The sequence below is a fragment of the Melozone crissalis genome, unplaced genomic scaffold (assembly GCF_028551555.1).
Source record: "Melozone crissalis strain CALT ecotype California unplaced genomic scaffold, PUWL_Pcris_2 ptg000006l_1, whole genome shotgun sequence".
Classification (NCBI taxonomy): Eukaryota; Metazoa; Chordata; class Aves; order Passeriformes; family Passerellidae; genus Melozone; species Melozone crissalis.
This window is the reverse complement of record NW_026535784.1, coordinates 23099010-23118313: the sequence shown is the minus strand read 5'-3', so window position 1 is coordinate 23118313 and position 19304 is coordinate 23099010. Positions and strand designations below refer to the sequence as shown.

The 19304-nt window shown below is 35.6% G+C and overlaps 1 protein-coding gene across 1 annotated transcript in view; it reads left to right on the top strand.

The window, feature by feature from the left end:
* The window catches only part of SGCZ (sarcoglycan zeta), a 363437-nt gene that overhangs the window by 253211 nt on the left and 90922 nt on the right, over positions 1-19304 (top strand). The window contains exon 3 of the mRNA XM_054294674.1: positions 10488-10589. Coding sequence (XP_054150649.1) covers positions 10488-10589 — 102 coding nt within the window. The remainder of the gene's footprint in view (positions 1-10487; positions 10590-19304) is intronic.

The following is a 19304-nucleotide window of genomic DNA, read 5'->3' as shown; positions in this document are numbered from 1 at the left end:
GTCCTTCTGGTTTTAGAGGGAAATCCCAAACCAGTAATGTTGTTTGGGATTTGTTTTGTTTTTCTTCTTTAAGTTTGTACATGTCCTTGGCAGTCACTTATCAGTTCTTTCTCTGTTTTGGTCTGAACATCAAAACAAGTGGATTCATCCATGCTCCCTTTCTATTCTTCCTCAACAAGATGTACTATGTGAATTTGAATTCTTCAACCTCCTTCTCTCCTTCGATTGTTATATGACTAGTATTATTACAAATCAGCTGTATGAGGTAATAACCAGGTGGCTGGTGAATCTGAAATCCACTCTAACTCATGATTCTTGGTGTAAGGTGACCTATAGCTTCAGTCCTGCTAGGACTGAGGTGGGTTCTACATTTGCTGTTGGGGATTGGACCATTTGCTTCCTTAATCAGCTGCTTTGGAGGGTGTCCATTTCAGCCTCCACGTCTGCCACTCCTGCACTCCTTTCCAGCTGGTCAATCACTTTTTCATTGGAATTCCTCATGCCTAATGTTACTGATATCCTTTTGTATCATATGGGCTTCTCTGTTTCATCACTTTATAGGTCTTCAGCCAGTTTCCTAAAAGGAACATGTAGGGACACTTCATTCCTGATTTCTACCTTTGGAAGATACAGGTTTCCCTGGTTTCAGCATAGAACCTGAACTGAAGAATTTCCCTCCACAGTTCCTTTGCAGGCACAACAGCAGGTAACTGCTCTGTGTCCAGCCTGCACCCTCAGAGCTGTAGGCTGAAAATGATCTCATGACAAAGGTGACTCTGATGCTGTGCCTTTAAGGGGGTGAATTGTGATACTGAACTTCTTTCTAAAGTCCCTTCTGCAATTTGTCTCTAAAGTTTCCCTGTTACGAAGGTCAGCAAGCCATTGAAGGGTTGATTCACAAATGCTTATCTTTCATTGTGCTTTTGTGATCAGTTTAGACGCACCGTAGGAAATTTATATCTAAGAACACACTATCATCCTTCAAAATGATGCAGTATATCTCTTTGTCATGTTTTCTTGTGAAATTATCCCCTTTACAAGGCTTCTCCCATTTGCCAACATAACCAATAACTTCTCAATGGCTTTTGCCATGCTGAGCTATATGCAAAGAGATTAGGTAGGTCCTTTTTCCATTGTGGTTTTAACACTCCCTAGAAAACTGAAGGTTAGTATTTTTACTCCCTTTGCGCTGCAGAGAAGGAACTGAAAGCTATCATTTAGGAGATGAGTGTTCTATTGAGCAGGCTGTTAGATAAAAGAGGAGCTATTTTTAAGCAACTTTGTGGCATTTCTTACACTTCCATTTTCTTTTCCCTGATAGCACAAGATGGATCTCTGCAGCAAGCTACTTTGCTCTTTGTCCCATTTATTTTATTGAGTGTATCAATGGAGCAAGGTTTTGTTTAGTGAAAGATGTGTAGAAGTTCTTTTGAAAAACATGCAGTGTTGGTACTGTAAACTAAGTAACTGCCTAAACTTGGATAATATTAAGGCTGCAATGTTATATAGTCACACTTCTTGAATCATAAAATTGTTTGATATGACACTTTTTCCTCACATGAAAATAAACATTTTTCATTTTGACAGTAATACGTTCCTTAAACTAGACTGCTTTGAAAATTGTTTTCTTTAATGCTATTTAATGCTACAATGTGATCAAGGAAGCAATGTAATAGGTCCTACTTAATGATATCTGTTTTGTTATAAGAAAAGCACACTTTGCTGAATACAAGTGCCAGCCCAGGGAGTTACAGAAGGATGTGCTTGGCTGTGGGTACTTCAGGGCCTCCGTGGTATGGCTCATGAGGTTAAGTTTTTATAAAGGATACAGAGTCATAGTATAGCAAAATATTTAGGAAGGTGCACATGCCTTACTATAAAAAAGTAGAAATTAAGACTCAAATTACTTTGGATGCTAAAATCTAAATCAGGGAATATTTTAAATCTAGGACTCAGATCTGCAGGTGAGAGTCCAAGCTTGTGGAACTTCTCTTAAAATGGAACTCAGTCTTTTGTGATGGAGCAGTGTGAATTTTAATATTTAAAAAGTCTTTTGGGAAAAAGAATGTTGGTATTAAGGATTTTGAAGGCAAATTCATTTTTTCCAATAAGTTTTTTATTACTTGTATGAACTGGGTGGTTATCTAAAAAAGAGCAACCATTAGAGCAATGTGGTTCTACTATGATTGCAATAGACTAGTCATCACATACTAAGGAGGTTAAAAAAAGTTGCCCCTTTCATAGACAGGGCACGTACTCTAATAAGTACATAAAAGAGAAGCTACTGTCTAGCCACTTTGTGGAATCCAATATCTAAATTCATTTGTTCTGATGACAACATCTGATCTGTAGCATATCATCAGTCAGAATCAGAATAATATTGCAGAAATACCAGACATGCTGAAAACAACAAGTGAGATAATTTTTCTCTGCTTAGCCATGGTAAGTGTTCACAAGCTGTGCTTGTTCTTTTTTTTTTTTATTCCACTTAGAGAGATATGGGCGATAAAGGCAGACTAGGAGCAATGTGAGCATTAAGATGCAAAATAACATACAAAGAAAATGATCTGTGATTATTTAGTCTAAGCAATAATGTATCTGAAGGGCAAACAAAAGTAATTGCATTATAGCACTGGAGTTTCAGGCTATGTATGAAGAAAATTCTTTTAAAGATAGTAGAGGCAATATTGTAACTTGCCTAAAGAAGATATAGAATCTGCCTTTAAGGGAAAGAACAAGAGAAAAGCAAACCCTTACATCTATAGCAGCCAAGGTAGAGCTGACTTTGCAACATTGTAAGAGAATAATTTTCTTTACAGAACGTCTCCACTACACGCACAGCTCAATTCAAGACATGCTTTATCAATTTTCAATAGGTATAAATGCTGCCAGAATAATTACTAATGCTTGTTTAGCACTTTTTTTTTCCTGCTGCCCCACTTAGAGATTAGTGTCACAAGGGCTGAAGTTTTGGTTGTGTCAGGGCAAAGTGCAAACACGGAAAGCTCAAAACACATAATTGCATTAACACAAGCTATTTCATGCATTTGACTGACAACCCAAATAACATTTTTACTTCTCAAAACCTAGACACAACTGCATTAGTTCAGTGTATTTCACTGGAATACACAATAAGGGTAAGTCCTAAAACTTATTTGTAGAAGCTCTTAGAAAAATGTCAGAACCTCTTCTCTATTTTAATTGTCATATGTGTACACAACAAACCAGTGGGACTGTACATTTTTTTTCTTATAGGTAAATATTTTTACAGGTTTATCAACAACGTTGACTGCTTCTGTATACAGCATATTTGTTTATTGTCCTCTTACATCAGTTTTTAAGTTTTCTTTCTGAAGTCAGGCAATCCCTTGAAAAAAGAAGAGAATAATGTATGATTAAATTTTCAGCATGACTAAATTATCTTCAAGATTCTTTGCTGAAATTACAACCAGGACTCAAACACAGGGAAGTGGATTATATAAACTGCAACTTATGTGGACAAAATAAACACACCCACACTCAATACTGCTGGCTCCTGCACAGCTTGTTTTCCCCAGGACCCCGAGGTCATTTTCCACAGAGCTGCTTTCCAGCAGGTCAATCCCAGCCTTGTGCATGGGGTCAGTCCTCCCCAGGTGCAGGACCCTGCACTTGCCTTTGCTGGATTTCCTCCCTGCCCATCTCTCCAGCCTGGCCAGGCCCTTCTGAAGGGCTGCACAGCTCTCTGGGGTATTGGCTGCTCCTCCCAGCTTGGGGTCACCACCAAACTTGCTGAGGAGGCATCTGGCCCTTCATCCAAGTCATTGATGGATAACTTAAACAACTCCCAATATTGAATAATGGGGGACACCAGAAGTGTCAGGCCTCCAAACAGAACCTGTGTCACTGATTGTGGCTCTCTGGGGTCAGCCAGTTCTCAATCCATCTCACTGTCCATTCATCCAGACCACACTTCCTGAGTTTGCCTACAAGGATATTGTGAGAGAGCAGTGTCAAAAGCCTTGCTGAAGTCAAGGTAGACAATATGCACTGCTGCCTCCTCTTCCCTCCAGATAATTTTTTCTTTGTAGAGACATCAAACAATGATTTACCCTTAGTGAATCCATGCTCCTGATCACCTTCTTGTCACCTACATGGATGGAGATGGTCTCCAGAATGAGACACTCCATCACCTCTCCAGGCATTGAGATCAGGCTGACTGGCCATTAGTTCTTTGGGTCCTTCTTCTTATTCTTTTTGAAGACTGGGGTGACATTTGCATTTTTTCAGTTCTTAGGTACTTCTCCTGGCTGCCATAACCTTTCAAAGAGGATAGTGAGCAGCCTCACACTGGTGATATTAAAGGACACATCTATGTTTGAATGAAAAATAACATAACTTCCCTTATGATGGAATAAAATCAAAATTTTAAACATGAAACAGGGGTTTCATGTTATTGTCATGATAGGTATATATTTTATATTAGTAAAGGTAGTTTATAATTGAATAACCAGGTCATACTCCACACATTATAACCATTCTAAAGTAGCATGTATTCAAGAAATTTTAATTCCAGTTAGTTTGGATAGTAGTCTGATTTTTCTTTCTTTCTATTGGTTTTTCATCTTATTTTTTTCCTTAGTTTTTTTCTCTTTAAATATTGCTCCACTGTACTACAGTAATTTATTCCCTATATTTACCCTGATATCTACACACTGTCAGCATTGAAGATGCTATCTATTGTTGTCAGCAGATGGATGAAGGCAGGTGTTTCCATCAATTCCATCAATAAAGCCTTCATTTTAGCTTTATTTTTGGCTGTCGAAGCTGTTGTCTTTCCTAGTAATCCAGGAAAATACTCTGGTTTTCTTGCTTATACCACTCCCCATTTTGTTTATGCAAGACTTTTGCTGCCTACAGTTTTTCCTTCAGTTGTACATCCATAATCACATCCAAGCACCATTTTCCTCCAACTGGAATTATTTTCCAGCTCTGTTTATTACATCCAGGTTTTTGCATGTGTGAATACAATACAAATAATTTCCTTTGTCATCTTCCTTCCAATCTTTTGTGTGCATCTTCCATTTTATCAACAACCTAGCTGCTAATATAGTTCATCTTCCTAATCATACCCATTGCTGTCCCTTTACATTACTTTTTTGTGCCATCCTGTCAAGTTCTGTATTCTTTTTCCATCTTCGCTATAATTCACTACTGCTGCATTGGTTCATTCACCTTTCTTCTGATATCATACCCTCTTTTTTTTTAGTTTGGCATGGCATGTTTGTATGCTTAGCTGTTTCGTCTGTGCTTTTTCATACCAGTGCAGCCACATCATCCAAATTCCATTTCATGTATGGCTTGTGCTATGATGCCTACAAGGCAACAGACATTGAATGCTTATTAATTTACAGGACATCTGATGTAGGCATTTTATTTAAACCCTATTTTTTTATTATTACAATGTCCCCCCTCCCTGTTTTGTGTGATGATTCCTTCTTCAGAATGTGAGCTTTTGGAGACAGAGTTTGGGCTTAAATATATACTCAGAAAGCAGGCAGGGTATCACATCAGAACTTTTGAAAACCTTGAATATTATTGATAAGAATGGATTTCCTGACCCACCAACTACTTGTTTGTTCCTGCTGTAAAGTACTGAAACATGTATTTGGTGTATGTTGTTATTATTATGGAAGTCAGAAAAAATGCCATGCAAACTTGAAATATAAAATACTATTTAATAATGTTTTAGTCAATTTAGAATAACCAACACTTCAGTTCACTTTTCATTTTAAGTTTTCACTGTGCTACTGCACATAAGTTCATGATCCTAAGGAAAAAGGCTGCATTTTAGTTAGCAGAGTTCTTTACTGCCTTCTCAGTGCCCACTTCATGATGTGCATGACACATTACTGGAGGATTTATCAGAGTACTGTTCTCACCCCATGTAATGAGAGTTTTCATTCCTGACCCGGAGCATCATGCCTTCCAACTTCTTTTCTCCAGACCAAGGAATTTTGAATTCTGTGGTTTTACACAGGAATTGCAGATATTTTATCCACTTTAATGTCTTTCTAATGTCTTTAATGTCCTATATAGCAATGTTATTGATGGATTTGCAGAATTTTCTAACATTGAAGGTCTGGGTTTGATCTTGTGCAAGGAGGTGTTATTTCATCTGGGTGGATGAAATATAAGATATAGTTTCTGATTTCCAAAATGTTATTTCTAATTGATATATTCCACAGCTTGGCTTCAAAACTGCCCTTTTAGTAGCTTAAAGATCTTCTAAGCCAGCTTATTGAATCCTGTCCTAGGTCTCCAGTTGTCATCTATGTCACAGAGGACTGGCTTTATTGTGTAGAGAGCTAAGCTTGTTCTTTCATACTTCTGGTTTATCAGCAATTTATGTAGAACTCTTTATCCTCTTCTTTTTTTTTAGAATGTCTTAGTGCTTAAACAAATAAAAGTAAGAAAGAAAGAAAAACAGAGAGAGAACAATAAAAGAAAGAAAGCACACCACCATATTATTTCATTAGATAGCAATATGTGTAGTTCAGGACTAGTTGTAGTAGTTTAGATTGTAGACAGGCTACTGCAGACTGTAGTTTTAGCCAGCTTCCTGACTTGTTGAGAAGTATTCATTGTTCTTGAGAAATATTCATAGCATATACTTTATATTTGTAGTTATCATAAAACATGCTGCTGTAATAGTTTATTGGGCAGAAATTATACAGGCTGTATAAGTAATGCAGCCTTGTAGAATTCTCAGCACATTGTGAAGAAATAGCTTAATCTTGTAAAAGATCATCCTGCCTGTTTAAAGACAGTGTGAATTAATCTCTGGTTTTCTTATATACCATTTACAGGATCATCGAAGAACATAAATCTCTGCCTGTTTATAAGCAGGTCAAAGCTTGAAAAAGCTCTGAATGTCAGTATTGTTGTTTGCCTCCCAGAATATTTTTCTGGAGAGCTCTTTTATGTTCTGATTCAAATTTATATTCTCATTATCACAGATTTATAGTAAGTATAGTTTAGGACTTCATTGCCTTTAATGTAATGTTCAAAGTCAGTAAAACCCTTCCTTAGGTTACTGCAGTTTTAAGACAAAGAACAGCATAAACTAAATGCTTGGTTTTCATATTTTAATAGCTTCTTATTTGAATTTCTGGTTTTAATCAGTGAAACATGATGTACTCTAAGAAGACATGTTTATGGATGTAAAGGGGTTGTTTTTCTTTGTATGTGAGGGGAAAAAACAATGTAAGTGAGGCAGGGTCACAGTTTGTTTCATATTCTTAAATGAGAAACATGGAAAGTTGTGCATGGTATAAGATGCAGAATAATAATAAATACCGAATAATAATAAAGAGGACATAAAGTAATGCAAAGACAATCACTCAAAATATAGCACTGTGTCTTCAAGCAGTGGCCACTTTGAAACACAATCCTTGTTCTCTCCAGCCCCCTTCTTGCTCTACCACCACTTTTTCTTGCTGAGCATGATGTTACAGGTGAGGAATATGTCTTTGGCCACTTGGGGTTGGTTGGCTTAGCTGCCTTCCCTCTTAACTCCTTGGCCATCCCCACTCTACTCATTGGGAGCAAAGCGGGGGGAAAATGATAGAGGCTTGACACTCTGGAAGCACAGTTCAGCAATAGCCAAAGCACTGGTGTGTTTTAGCCAAAAATGCACACTATTATGCCAGCTACTATGATGAAAGAGAACCCCCATCCCAGTCAGTACCAAACCTGACACATGTTTTAAGTACTGGCATAGTTCATTCAAGTCTATTTTTGCACTTGAATAAAATCAAATCACACCAAAAGGATAATCTGAGTTTTATTTGCCTGGAAAACCTAAACTTTATGGAGTTTATTTGGGAAATAAGCAGAAGGACCTTCTCTGATTAATCTTTTTAATATTAATAACTTTTTAACCAAGTTGTGTTAGTTTTGAAAACCTTCAAATTTTTCTCTTTAACAGCACAGTTTTAACCCAATGAAACAAGAAAAGGCTCTTATTCCAACCTCTGTTTAAAGTTGAAGGAGGGGATATTGATGAAAAAAAACATACTGGGAAGTAATTCTTTAGTGGGGTCATCTTCGTTAAGCATCCTGTAGTGGTACACGTCTGACTATATTCTGTATTTTACTATTCAGACTTATTTCACATCAGTCATTACACACCTCAGGAATTATCTGGAAGATTATTGTGTTTATCAAGGAATTGAGGTTGCCATCTGTGACTTAGACTCCAGAACGTAGTGTCTGTCTTTTTGTGTTGAATCACGTAATTTTACTGAAGTTAGTGCTTCTGTCTATGCAGAGCCTGTCTGCTTTCTGTCTGTTGGATTCTGCTGAAGGACTAAAGAATGAGTACCTAGAAAGGTCACTCAGAAAAATGAAAGCCCTTATGGACACAGTAGGCTCTATCAATACTTTGTTTCTGAGACCCTGACAGTTTAATCTTGCTCTACAATTTAACTTCCTGCTGCTGAAAATAAACAGAGAAAATATGATAAGTATCAAAACATAGTGAATTAATTGATTTTGTGCTTTAGCTCTCTGTCAGTAACATAAGAACAGTACCACCATATAAAGTTACTGAAAGTATTTTGAAAATTAATTAATGGTTGTGAGGAATGATATTACTTCAGTAATAAACACTTATATGAACAGAAGTCTAGAAGAATACTGACAGTACAGTCTTCACAGCAGAGTTTTAAAAGATAACAATAAATGAGGAGCAAAAACAATAATAACAAAGCAAAATAGTGAGTAGCTGCTGATTGAAGTTTGTGCTAATTCTGTATGGAATAAGCTGAGATTCAGGAGGGTAAATATCGCATATAAATATATAATTTTATCCTAAACGTACTTGCAAGATAGAGCAGATGGAAGCTTCTTAGGTAACTTTAATTTCAACATTTCTAGTTTTCTGAAAGCTTGAATTTCCATTTTTGTGTATTTTTTGTTTATTTTTTACTTCCTCCTTTTCCCTTCTTCCCTATTTTTCTTGTAAATATAGTTTATGTGTGTCAGTTAAAAACATTCCACAGAAGCAGATAAAATGAAATATTGAATTTGCCTTTTCATTTAGAAAGCATATTTATATCCAAATCAATAAATAAAAAAATACCTAATTCTTGTTGAGTATTTATTCACTGACAAAAACGACAGCATGCTTGTTGTATTTTCCCAGGTTATCCTTCACTATTAAAATTTTATATTCTGTTACTATAGGATTGATCAAATAGAGACTTAATTTTTGTTAATGCAAATTGCACGTTCAATAACCAGCTCTAATTTATTTATTTCCTTTTCAAAACCAGGTATCACTGTTTCCTTTCCCACTTTTTGTTAGAAAGCCCACAAATACCTGAAGTTTTCTGTGTGAAAATATTTGTATAAACATTACTTTATTTGATATAAATACTTTAAAATACACCATTACTTTCTTAAGAAGCATTATTTGACAATTCAGCTGTGGCAGCCGAGGACTGTTACCCAGCTGTTTACCCAGTAGGCAGAGGTTTCTTGTTTCACGCTTCGGCCAGCAGAGCAAAGGTGCAAGTTCTTATTGTTCCAGTAGACCAGAGTCAACAATGGCTTTGAGATATGTAATTAGTGGTTACATTAAATGTGCTTATTTTGCACTTGAGTGGATCAAGTTAAATTCCACTGGCTCTACAGTGAAGAGTTACTATGCTATCAGGAACATAGTAACAAGATTCTCAGGAAAAAAAAATCTTGACTTTCTATTGTTGTGCAAAATAATTTTGTCTCTTGAGTATAAAGCATGCTTCATTGTTTTTTTTTCCTGTAAGAGTGCAGCTGAAGCCTTGTTATGCCACTTTTCTATGCTTATATTTTATTGAACATTGAATTTTGTGGTTTGCTTGTTTCATCCAGACTTTTACAATGGCGCCTTTCCTATTTCTATTCTGATAAATAAACACAAACAATCAAAATTAGCATTTTTGAAGTTGTTAATGAGTAACATGCTTTTAGTAGTGATGAGCACCCACTAAAAATTTTCTCTCTTCCTACATGATATTTTCCTATGTATTTTAATCACCGGGAAAAGCAAAAACACTGGATTCAAGCTATAAATTGCTTTAAATGTAAAAAATGTTACCTATATATAGAGAAAATTAAATAGTTTTTTAATTGAGCAATTATAAAATTGCATTCAGCAATTGTAATATTTTCACCCTATACAGGGAATAATGATGATCTACAGTTTTACCCTGGCACTAGGTTCATCCAAGAAATAAAGTATGCAGGTCACCATCAGGTTGCACAGTTAAATAATTCAGCCCTAGGTTAAGCTCTGGCTATAAATGTGCTCATCTACCTCCTGCCCAAGATCATGAGAAGAGCTGGGGACAGTGGGAGAGCACTCATTATTTTTAGGGGTTAAGCCAACTACTGTCTTCTTTTTAGGTTTTTCTGGATAAGGTTATTTCCTAAAGTGAATATATATATATTATTGATTGTAGGATGGAATGGGAAATTTGAGAGTCACTAAAAAAGGAATACGACTTGAAGGAATATCTGAATTTCTACTTCCACTATATGTGAAAGAAATCCATTCCCGAAAGGTAGGTATTTTTCATCTTTATTTCTTAATTTGCAGCTAATATAAATTGATCTCTTCAGTCTCAAACTACAAAGTTTCATTCTTACACCTCCTAGATTGGCAATCAGTAGAGGTTTGCTTTGAGAATATCTTAACAGTGAAAGCTTCCTTCATGTCAATTTTTTTTTTTCTGAAACCTTGCTTGCTCCTTAAAAGAAGTGTTTTATCCTAAAGAAAGGAGATTCAAAGCATGTATATTTTATACTTCAAATGACCTCAGAAATGGGAATGGAACATTTGACTCTCAGTTGATGTAAAGACCGGGAAAGAAAGAGTGGTGATAAGTTCAAAATGCAGTGAAATAAGGAATGGTTTTGTTCTTTTTATCACTAGCTATCATGACGTCTTTTTCTTTTTCATTATTTTTTAAATTTTTTGTTTGGGTTTATTTTGCTCATTAGATAGAGGAAATCCTGCTATACTGCGTAATGTCTCTAGGATTTAATTTTTCAAAGCAAACCCTTTTAAATGTTGTTTAAATGGAATTATCATATATCAGGTTATTACAGAGAAAAAAAAGAAAAGCAATAAATTTTGTACTATGAAATTTAGTATAGGTAATTTTGACTCTTTTGGTTTTATTCAGTTATGCTGTTTATATTAACATTGTCAATGAATTTTTAAAAATATTGAAATGCTGAAAAAATAATCTTTTTTCCATAGGAATGATTACCTATGATCTGAGTAGAATGTTATCATGACTTTCAGTCAATGATCTGATAAGAATTTTAGTGTGCATACTGCAACATTTGACAGTAGTCACAAGTATGTTGACCCTAAATTCCTTTGCGGAATTTTTTTGCTGTTGAAATCTGTCTTCTATGTATATAAGAAAAGTCTTGAGTACATTCATAAATGACATGACAGTTTCCCATTTCTCTTAATTAGTTCACTCCTATGTGAATAAATCCTTGAGGTAATCTCTTCATCCCCTTGTTCTCTAGAGCTAAGGTCTTTCAGTCCTTGACAGAGTAGCAGTATTGTCCTAGGTAATGAAAATTTTTATAATATTTAAGTAACCTTGCAGGGAGCATACTTTTCATTCAAGGCTGCAGAACATTACTCATGATGTGTGCATTTTTATAATTTCTTTTCTGTAAGTGGACAGTATGTATCGTTGTTCCATGTCCTGTTCCTCTACATGAGAGTAATGATTTGGAATATTTTCTTGCCCAGTGCTTCATACTGCAGAACATTGGTTCTTTTAAAGAGAAAATGGAAACTTTTGTTTCAAGTGATAGTAATGAGACTTGAGTAGGGTCCTATTTTAGCTGCTAACAATCTCAGAAAAAAATACATTTTATGCAAATTTAATGCATGGTTATTGTAAAGGAGGTGATGCAGAATCTTCCAGATGCCTAACATAAGGTCCCAATAGTCCTGTGAGGCTCATGAAAAAACACCAATTGTCAGTAAATATTCTCAAGCTAGCAGAAAATAGAGTTGATCATCAACTTGAAAAAAATAATTCAAGTAAAATATTTTTGGAATTCCTGGTCTACTTATCTGTATTAATTTTAAGGCACTTGTCACCTAGATAAAAAAAGTGGTATTAACACAGACTTTATTCTATCTTGCAGAACTTTTGAAATAGATTAACTTTCCAGTCTTATGCCAACTTGCTCAGTAGTTGTGCTAAAGTTCAGTAACTTCTATTTGCAAAAGGAATGCCATGAGGGAATGATGAAGGAAACCTCTGGAGCTGTATCCAGCTTAGCAGTAGAGTTTTGTTAAGTCTCTGCAGAGTATTTCTACAGCTGTATGGCATCTGCATGTGACATGAGCTGTTTCGGTACTTACAAAAGTGGCCATAGTGCTGTTGAAATCTAAAAGTAAGCTTTCTGCGGTTTTCTGGGGTATCATCACAGTCAGTAGTGACCTAGTCAATACTGGCAGCAGATTCTGAGCAACCATCCTGCTCACTCACCAGCTATGAGTGTTTACTTTGGGTAATTCAGACAGGAATGCTTTTGTCTGCCTTTTCCATTTAAGTAATAATGATTAAAGTTTGATGTATGCAGGAGTTAAAATATTCTGTGGCATCAACAACTTATTACTTGTTTCTAGAAGGAGAGTTAGTTCTTTAAGCCTACACTCATTCCCCTATAAAAGAACACATCCATTAAAGTGACATTGTTTGAAGGACTCCCCAATGACTTATTCAGTAGTAACTTTGCAGGACTGGTATATTTCCTCTGCAGTGCCGAACGTGGTTTGTGGAATGGCCTCTGAGGGAGCTCGATGGAGGCTCTCAGGAGCTCTCAGGACCTTTAGGAGGTCAGGCATTCACTGTTCTCCCACTGCAGCTCAGGGCAGCGTGAGGTACAGCAGTGGGTGTGCTGTGCTATGGCTAGGAGGCATTACTGGAGTTCTTGCACATTTGCTGGTGCTATCTTTTAGTAAGCTTGATCTGAATGTTCATTGAGAGGGCAGCATTCACCTCTGATAGTGAATTACTGCTGATAAGAGTACCCAGCAGTCTGTTGAGTAGGTAGGCGGAGCTGAGCTCTGTGCTGCTGCAATCTAAGTGTGAGAATGGCTAGATTTGCTACAGTAAAGCTCACATATGCTTACTGATGACCACTTGCCTGCTGCATACCTGGATGCCCAATTAAGATCATTTATACAGTGGTAAGTGCAGACCTTAAACTGCCTTTATCAAGAGAATGGTATTGAACTTTGTATATAGGTTGAAATACTGCCTTTTATCTCGTGATTGCTTCATTGAAACCCTGAATATTCAAAGCAAGTGCTAAAATACTCAGATTTAAGTCAGCTGGAAAACAAATGTATGTGAATTCTTAAAAACAAAAGAAAACTTCTAGTGACAATTACTTCTGACAGTATAAAATTTTCTTTCCAAAGGTAGTAGTGAAAAAGCCAGGTCTTGACTAAAATGAATATTTTCTCTTGTGTAGAAGTTGTGTAATTGAGAAGGCTACTCAAAGTGTGCTGTTTTCCTGGCCTTGCTCCCCTTGCTTTGCCCTTTTCACCATACACAGTAAGTGGTGCCTGCAGAACTATGGGTTCCAACCCCTTATTCTGTGTTTATACAGAGGAGAAACTTCTATATTTTCATCAAATGGCTTCCCTGCATTTCAGAATTTAAAATGATGCATCAGACTCTGAGCAGATAAGGGCTTTTTTGATCTTGAATTGGCATCTTTATATCCCCAAAACCAGGGCATGTGTAGTCTGTGTATTGAATCTTACAGAGAATTAAATTTTGGCTATGAATGGCCTAGCTGTATACTGTTGATCAAATTGCTCACCTGAAACCAGTAAGTTTCATCCAGAAACCCGTTATAATTCTCACATTTCTATCATTTGCATTGTTATTATGCAAACTTTATTCTTTATAGTGTATCTTTAATGAGATGTATGAAATCAGTTTACACATAATGCAACTTCCTGAATTATTTCAGTATTTCAGTTCTTCTGAATTAAATGTTTTTATTATCATGCTACTGCATCCATACTATTTCACTTCAGAATGGAAACAATCAAGGTACAGTCTTATTAGCTTGTCATATAGCAATAAAAGTTATATGGTGTTCATGGTGTTTTCTTGAGAATGTATTCCTGGGTTTATTAATCTTTTCAATTTGCACATGCAGTTTTTAAGGGCTGAAAAAAATCTAGTTTTCTCTTTGTGAAATTGTTTCCATTACATAATAGAAGTAACCCATTGTCCCTTAAAGTAGAGGGGATTACTTTGGGGTTTTTTCCACAATTAATAAGATTAAAAATGTATTCTCTGAAATTAGTGTGTGTTTTCCAGAGATATCCTTAGAGAGCACAGAATTTCCAATTCTTTGGGAAAATTTCAAGAAAACAAGAAATAGTGAATATATATGAACGTACTGAACATGAGAAACTCTGAAAACTTTGTGTTTATCTTGGGTTTTAAAATATGTGATTGTATATTAATCAAGAAATTGTAGGTGGGGTTCAAAGCAGGATTTCTTTCAGGTATTTTTTCCTCCAGATTTTTACTCAAGTGACTGAATATCCTTGCAAATATTTAGAGAGCTTTATTTTACATTGTTTTATTTCCAAACCTGGATCTTTATTTCCAAACCTGGATCAATCTTGACAAAAGCTAATCTAAAATATATTTCTTTCATCACTGTTTCTCTGAATGTATATAATCATCAAAATAGAATTAGTTTTTGCTAATTTCAGCCAAATCATTGCATATATTTAGATTTATGTTTGGGCTTTAGGTGCCTTTGTGATAACCTTACATTCTTTTTCTGAGACAATGTCTTTGTTGAGCTTCTCTCTCTGATCGATTTATAAGGATACAGCATTGGAGATCACATCAAAAATCCTTATAAATCTGAGGAAGAACATACACTCTTCTTGTGCATTGAGACAGGCTTCTCTTTTTGCAAGACCACAAGTTGGTGCTCCTTGCCTTTACTTATCCCATGCTTATTTTTTCCCAACTGACTTTTTTTCATATCTACATTGTAATAATTTTTAGGGGCCTCTCCCACATAACCTTGTAGGAGCTGATGTGAGACTGACTGGGCTGGAGTTTCTAAAGTCTTCCTTCTTTGCAAGATGCTCATACTCTCTTGTAAGGGCCTGGCAGGATTGGGGTTTTGTTGATTTCGGGGTTGGGTAGGAGGAGCATATTCCCCCACATTCCACTCAGAAATGTTCTCCCAAAATTTCAAGGCCAGATTTGCTATATCAACCCTCTTTTCTGCTCTTTGAGATACCCTTCTGCCATGCAGTCAAAACTAGTTCAAGAATCATGCAGTCCTACCCCTACTGAGGTATATAAGTATCAGAGAAACTCTGTTTAGGAGATGTCATTGCACATTTTTTTGTAATATCAAAAAAATCAAAAAGGTACCCAAAGAGTCTGCCACTGTTATTGCAGATTCTTTAGTTGATGTTCTTTAGTTGATTCTTTAGTTCTTTAGGATGAAATGCAATACTTATTTCTGTAGCTATATGTCACAATCCACTCAGATAAAACTTGAAATGCTTCCCAGTTAATTTTTCTGATACCTGCTCTTCAGGCCTTGCCCTTTGGGATCACACACCTGTCACTAAAGATAAAGTCACTATTATGGCATTGTCCTGGTTTTGAGAACTAGGACAGTCATAAAGGACTCCTTAAGTTATTTTGGCTCTCAACACCATGTCATTCCAATAGTGTCACTTTTATTGATATGAAAGAGATATAAGGTTTTCTTCATCACAAGCTTTGCTAAAGGCCAAGTCACTCCTATATTTGTTGATGGTCTCTGGAGGGACTACCACTCTGAAATTGAGTTGGCTGTGCTTGGTCTTTGCTGACAGCTGATAAGAACTTCCATGATTCATGATTTTGTTCTTGACTTGCTATACTTCAATGGAATCTGTCTGGGGATCATTCAGTTGAGCAACTTTATCTTTTGAATTTGGCTTTTTCATGTCAGCCTCTACTCCTGTTATTATTGGTGAGACTGGTTGCTCAGTCAAGGAGGATTTCTACTTTTTACACCAAAATCTGACTTAATATTACCCAAGCCTTTTTCTTTGGTTGATTTTGGTTCATGAATCAAGTAATGAGAGGCCTATATCCACTCAATTTTATACCAGCCTAAGGAACTGAATTTTATTTGGGAGCCTTTCTTCAGATGGATATGGGAAAGTTATTGAAGTTGGAACTGTTTTTCTAGGGGTTGGGTTTTGTTGTTTTAAGCCTCAATTACATTTTCAGTTTTCCAAGTACTTCCTTCATATAATACATCTGTGTACTGCTGGGAAAAATTTCAGTGAAACTATGGGACATCTCAGTGTGATGTTCATAATGTTTTGTATCTAATTCTCAGGTAAAGTGTAGATAGATTGAGCTGTTTTAACTTTATGGGCATCTTACACTGATGAATGACCTTTTATTTCCTGAACAACTTTGAAATAGTTTAGTTGCAGTTTACACAAGCTAAGTAATTAAAGAAATACTACATGTTTAAAAAAATATTAATATTTCCATAGAAAATCTGTTCCAACACAATAAAGTAAAAGCAGATTACTTGCAAGTGACTTGAAAAGAGGAAGAATCTCTGTCTTCATCTTTTTGTGTACGAATTTGCTTATATTTGTTTTTGGAGAAAATTTGTCCTTTGCATGACATTTTATAATCTTGAGGAACACCTTAGTTTTGCTCCTCTGGATAAACCTTAGGATTATGGATGCACAGGTAAAACCAAGAGGCAAAAATGTGAGTCATTGTGGCAGAAAAATATCCACAGAAGACATTAAGCGCAAATGAAATACATTAACATAGTTTTATCTCCCAAAAATACTGGTAGTTTTTTAGCCCTGACTTGAGGGCTGCAGAGATAGCTTTAAATGTATTTCTCCCAAGTGTAATATCCTCACTATTAGGCCTTTGGTAGACAAAAGATATATATTCACAAAAAACATTGTGAATGGGAGTGTCTTAAGTTAGAAGGAGATGTTTCCCATCCACTCAGTGTATTAAAAGTTACAAATATTAATGTAATAAAATTATAAGTCTAATGATGTTGGAAGTTGTCAGAATGGATTTCTGAACAGGAAATCATGCCTGCCCAAGCTGTCCTCTGCAACAAAGTGTCATGCTTGGTGGATAAGGACAACTGTTGTTTTTAATCTTGCCTTTAGTCTGCCATCACATATTCTTGATTGATGATGTACAGTCTAAAAGAGCAGTGGGGTGGCCTGAAAACTGGCTAAACTGCTGGGTTCCAAGGGCTGTGACCACTGGAGGCCAGTGGTGTGGGCATGGGGTCAGTACTGGGGACAGTGTTGTTTAATATCTTCATTAATGACCTGGACAATCACAGTGCAATCTCGGCAAGATGGCGTAGGAGATGCAACTTGGAGGACCAGTGTACAAACAAGTAATTTTTAGAAGCAAAAGAGAACAAGAAAAATAAGGAAAGCATTGGAGTTTTAACTGTTCAAAATTTTAATTATTCCAAACTCATTAGTAATAACACTCTTTTTTTTTTTTTCCTGTTTCACATCAGATGAATTTTAAAAGTACTGAGGGTAATGATCAAATCACAACTTCAAAGGTAACGCTTTTTAAATGAATATAAGACAGATTCTCGGGGTATTTATTTGGAAACAGATGTTGTGTCATAAAGTTTGAATTTTTGAATTCCAGAAATACTGCTTCATAATAAGCAACATTTTTCGTATGAAGACATATATATTGACCTGCTTGGTCAGTCATAAGAGCTGGACTTTTTATCTCAGATAGCAAGCAGGCTTTTTGGTTTTGTCATAATAAATGTGTCATGTTATAACCTCTAGTTTCAGAAACAACTTGTATCCAACAATGAAATTTTCTGCTGTGAAACTGCCTTTACAGAGTGATTTTTGTTTTTTTTTTACCATTCCCTGAAGGAGTTCCCTGTCCATCTGGTGTTGTGACAGAAACTTCCATATCTTTTATATAGTTCTGAAATCCTTCCCTCAGTGACTAAAACTTCATGGGTTTTTGTACTGTCAGATCAGTTTCTCAGGAGGCTGCTGAACTTCCATCAGTTTTAGGAAGCAATATGGCCACAGCATTACCTGTACTGGGGAAAGAATTAAGTTAAAATAAGGTAAAGAAGGTAGAGAGAGGCAAGAAGTGCTACAAGCACTTATTTTAATGAAATATTACAATTTATGAAAACATTTTAGAATAAAAAATATCATTTATCATTTTTCTCTTTTCCTTTTTAGGCAGTGTAAGAAATATGTGTTACTTTTATTTTTGCTTATAGATATTCAATATATGGTTAATTCAATTTGTCCTTAAAAACAGGCACGTAGAACAATCATTCTCCTTCTTAGATGCAAAATAAGTACCACATTTCATCATCTTATGGATTGCATTCTTGAATCTTTGCTAATACTGTTACTGCAAAGCAGCTGGAAATGTATTATTTGAGGAAATGAAATGGAAGCATTGATTATACTCTAACAAGGAGAGTTTTTTGACACTGGCCTCCATCCAAGAGTGATAAGTAATGCTAACATTAGTTGAAAGCCTTGTTGACTTGAAGAGCATCCTTAGGAAATAATTGCACAAAACCAAACAATTTATATTCTTTTCATTACCAAGTGTATGATGAGTCACTTCCTATAATCTCAAGCTGTTATGGTTTGTTAAAATTTCAAATAAAAAAATTACCTAACTTCTCATCTTAAACAAGTTATATGAAGATAAGTTTTAAAACTCAGTTTTAATTACTCTGCTAATTCACTGAAATTGATATTTTTTAAAAGTCTTAGAATTAAATTTCAAAAAATATTTTAAGATAGTAACTAAGTGTGTAGGATTTTCAAGGTTAAATCTCCAGACTATGCAAAGACCTCACATTAAAGAAGGAAAGCCTTAAACCAACAAACCAGTTCATTGCTGTGTAGTGTATTATTTCTATCTCATAGACACAAAGTAAGGGAAAGATTTCTTTTTTTTTTTTTTTGTTAGAAACTCAGTAGGAAATAAACACTAGCAAGATCTTCAAACTATAGATGGTGAAATTCATGGGTGAGATTAGGACAAAGAAAACTCATAAGTAGAAATCTTGTAATGGAAGCAGCAGAACAAGTTAGCATCCTGTACTGGAATTGGTAATTATGGCTTCAGCATTATGATTGTACAATAACAGCTGGGGATTTACTGTAAAGTTGG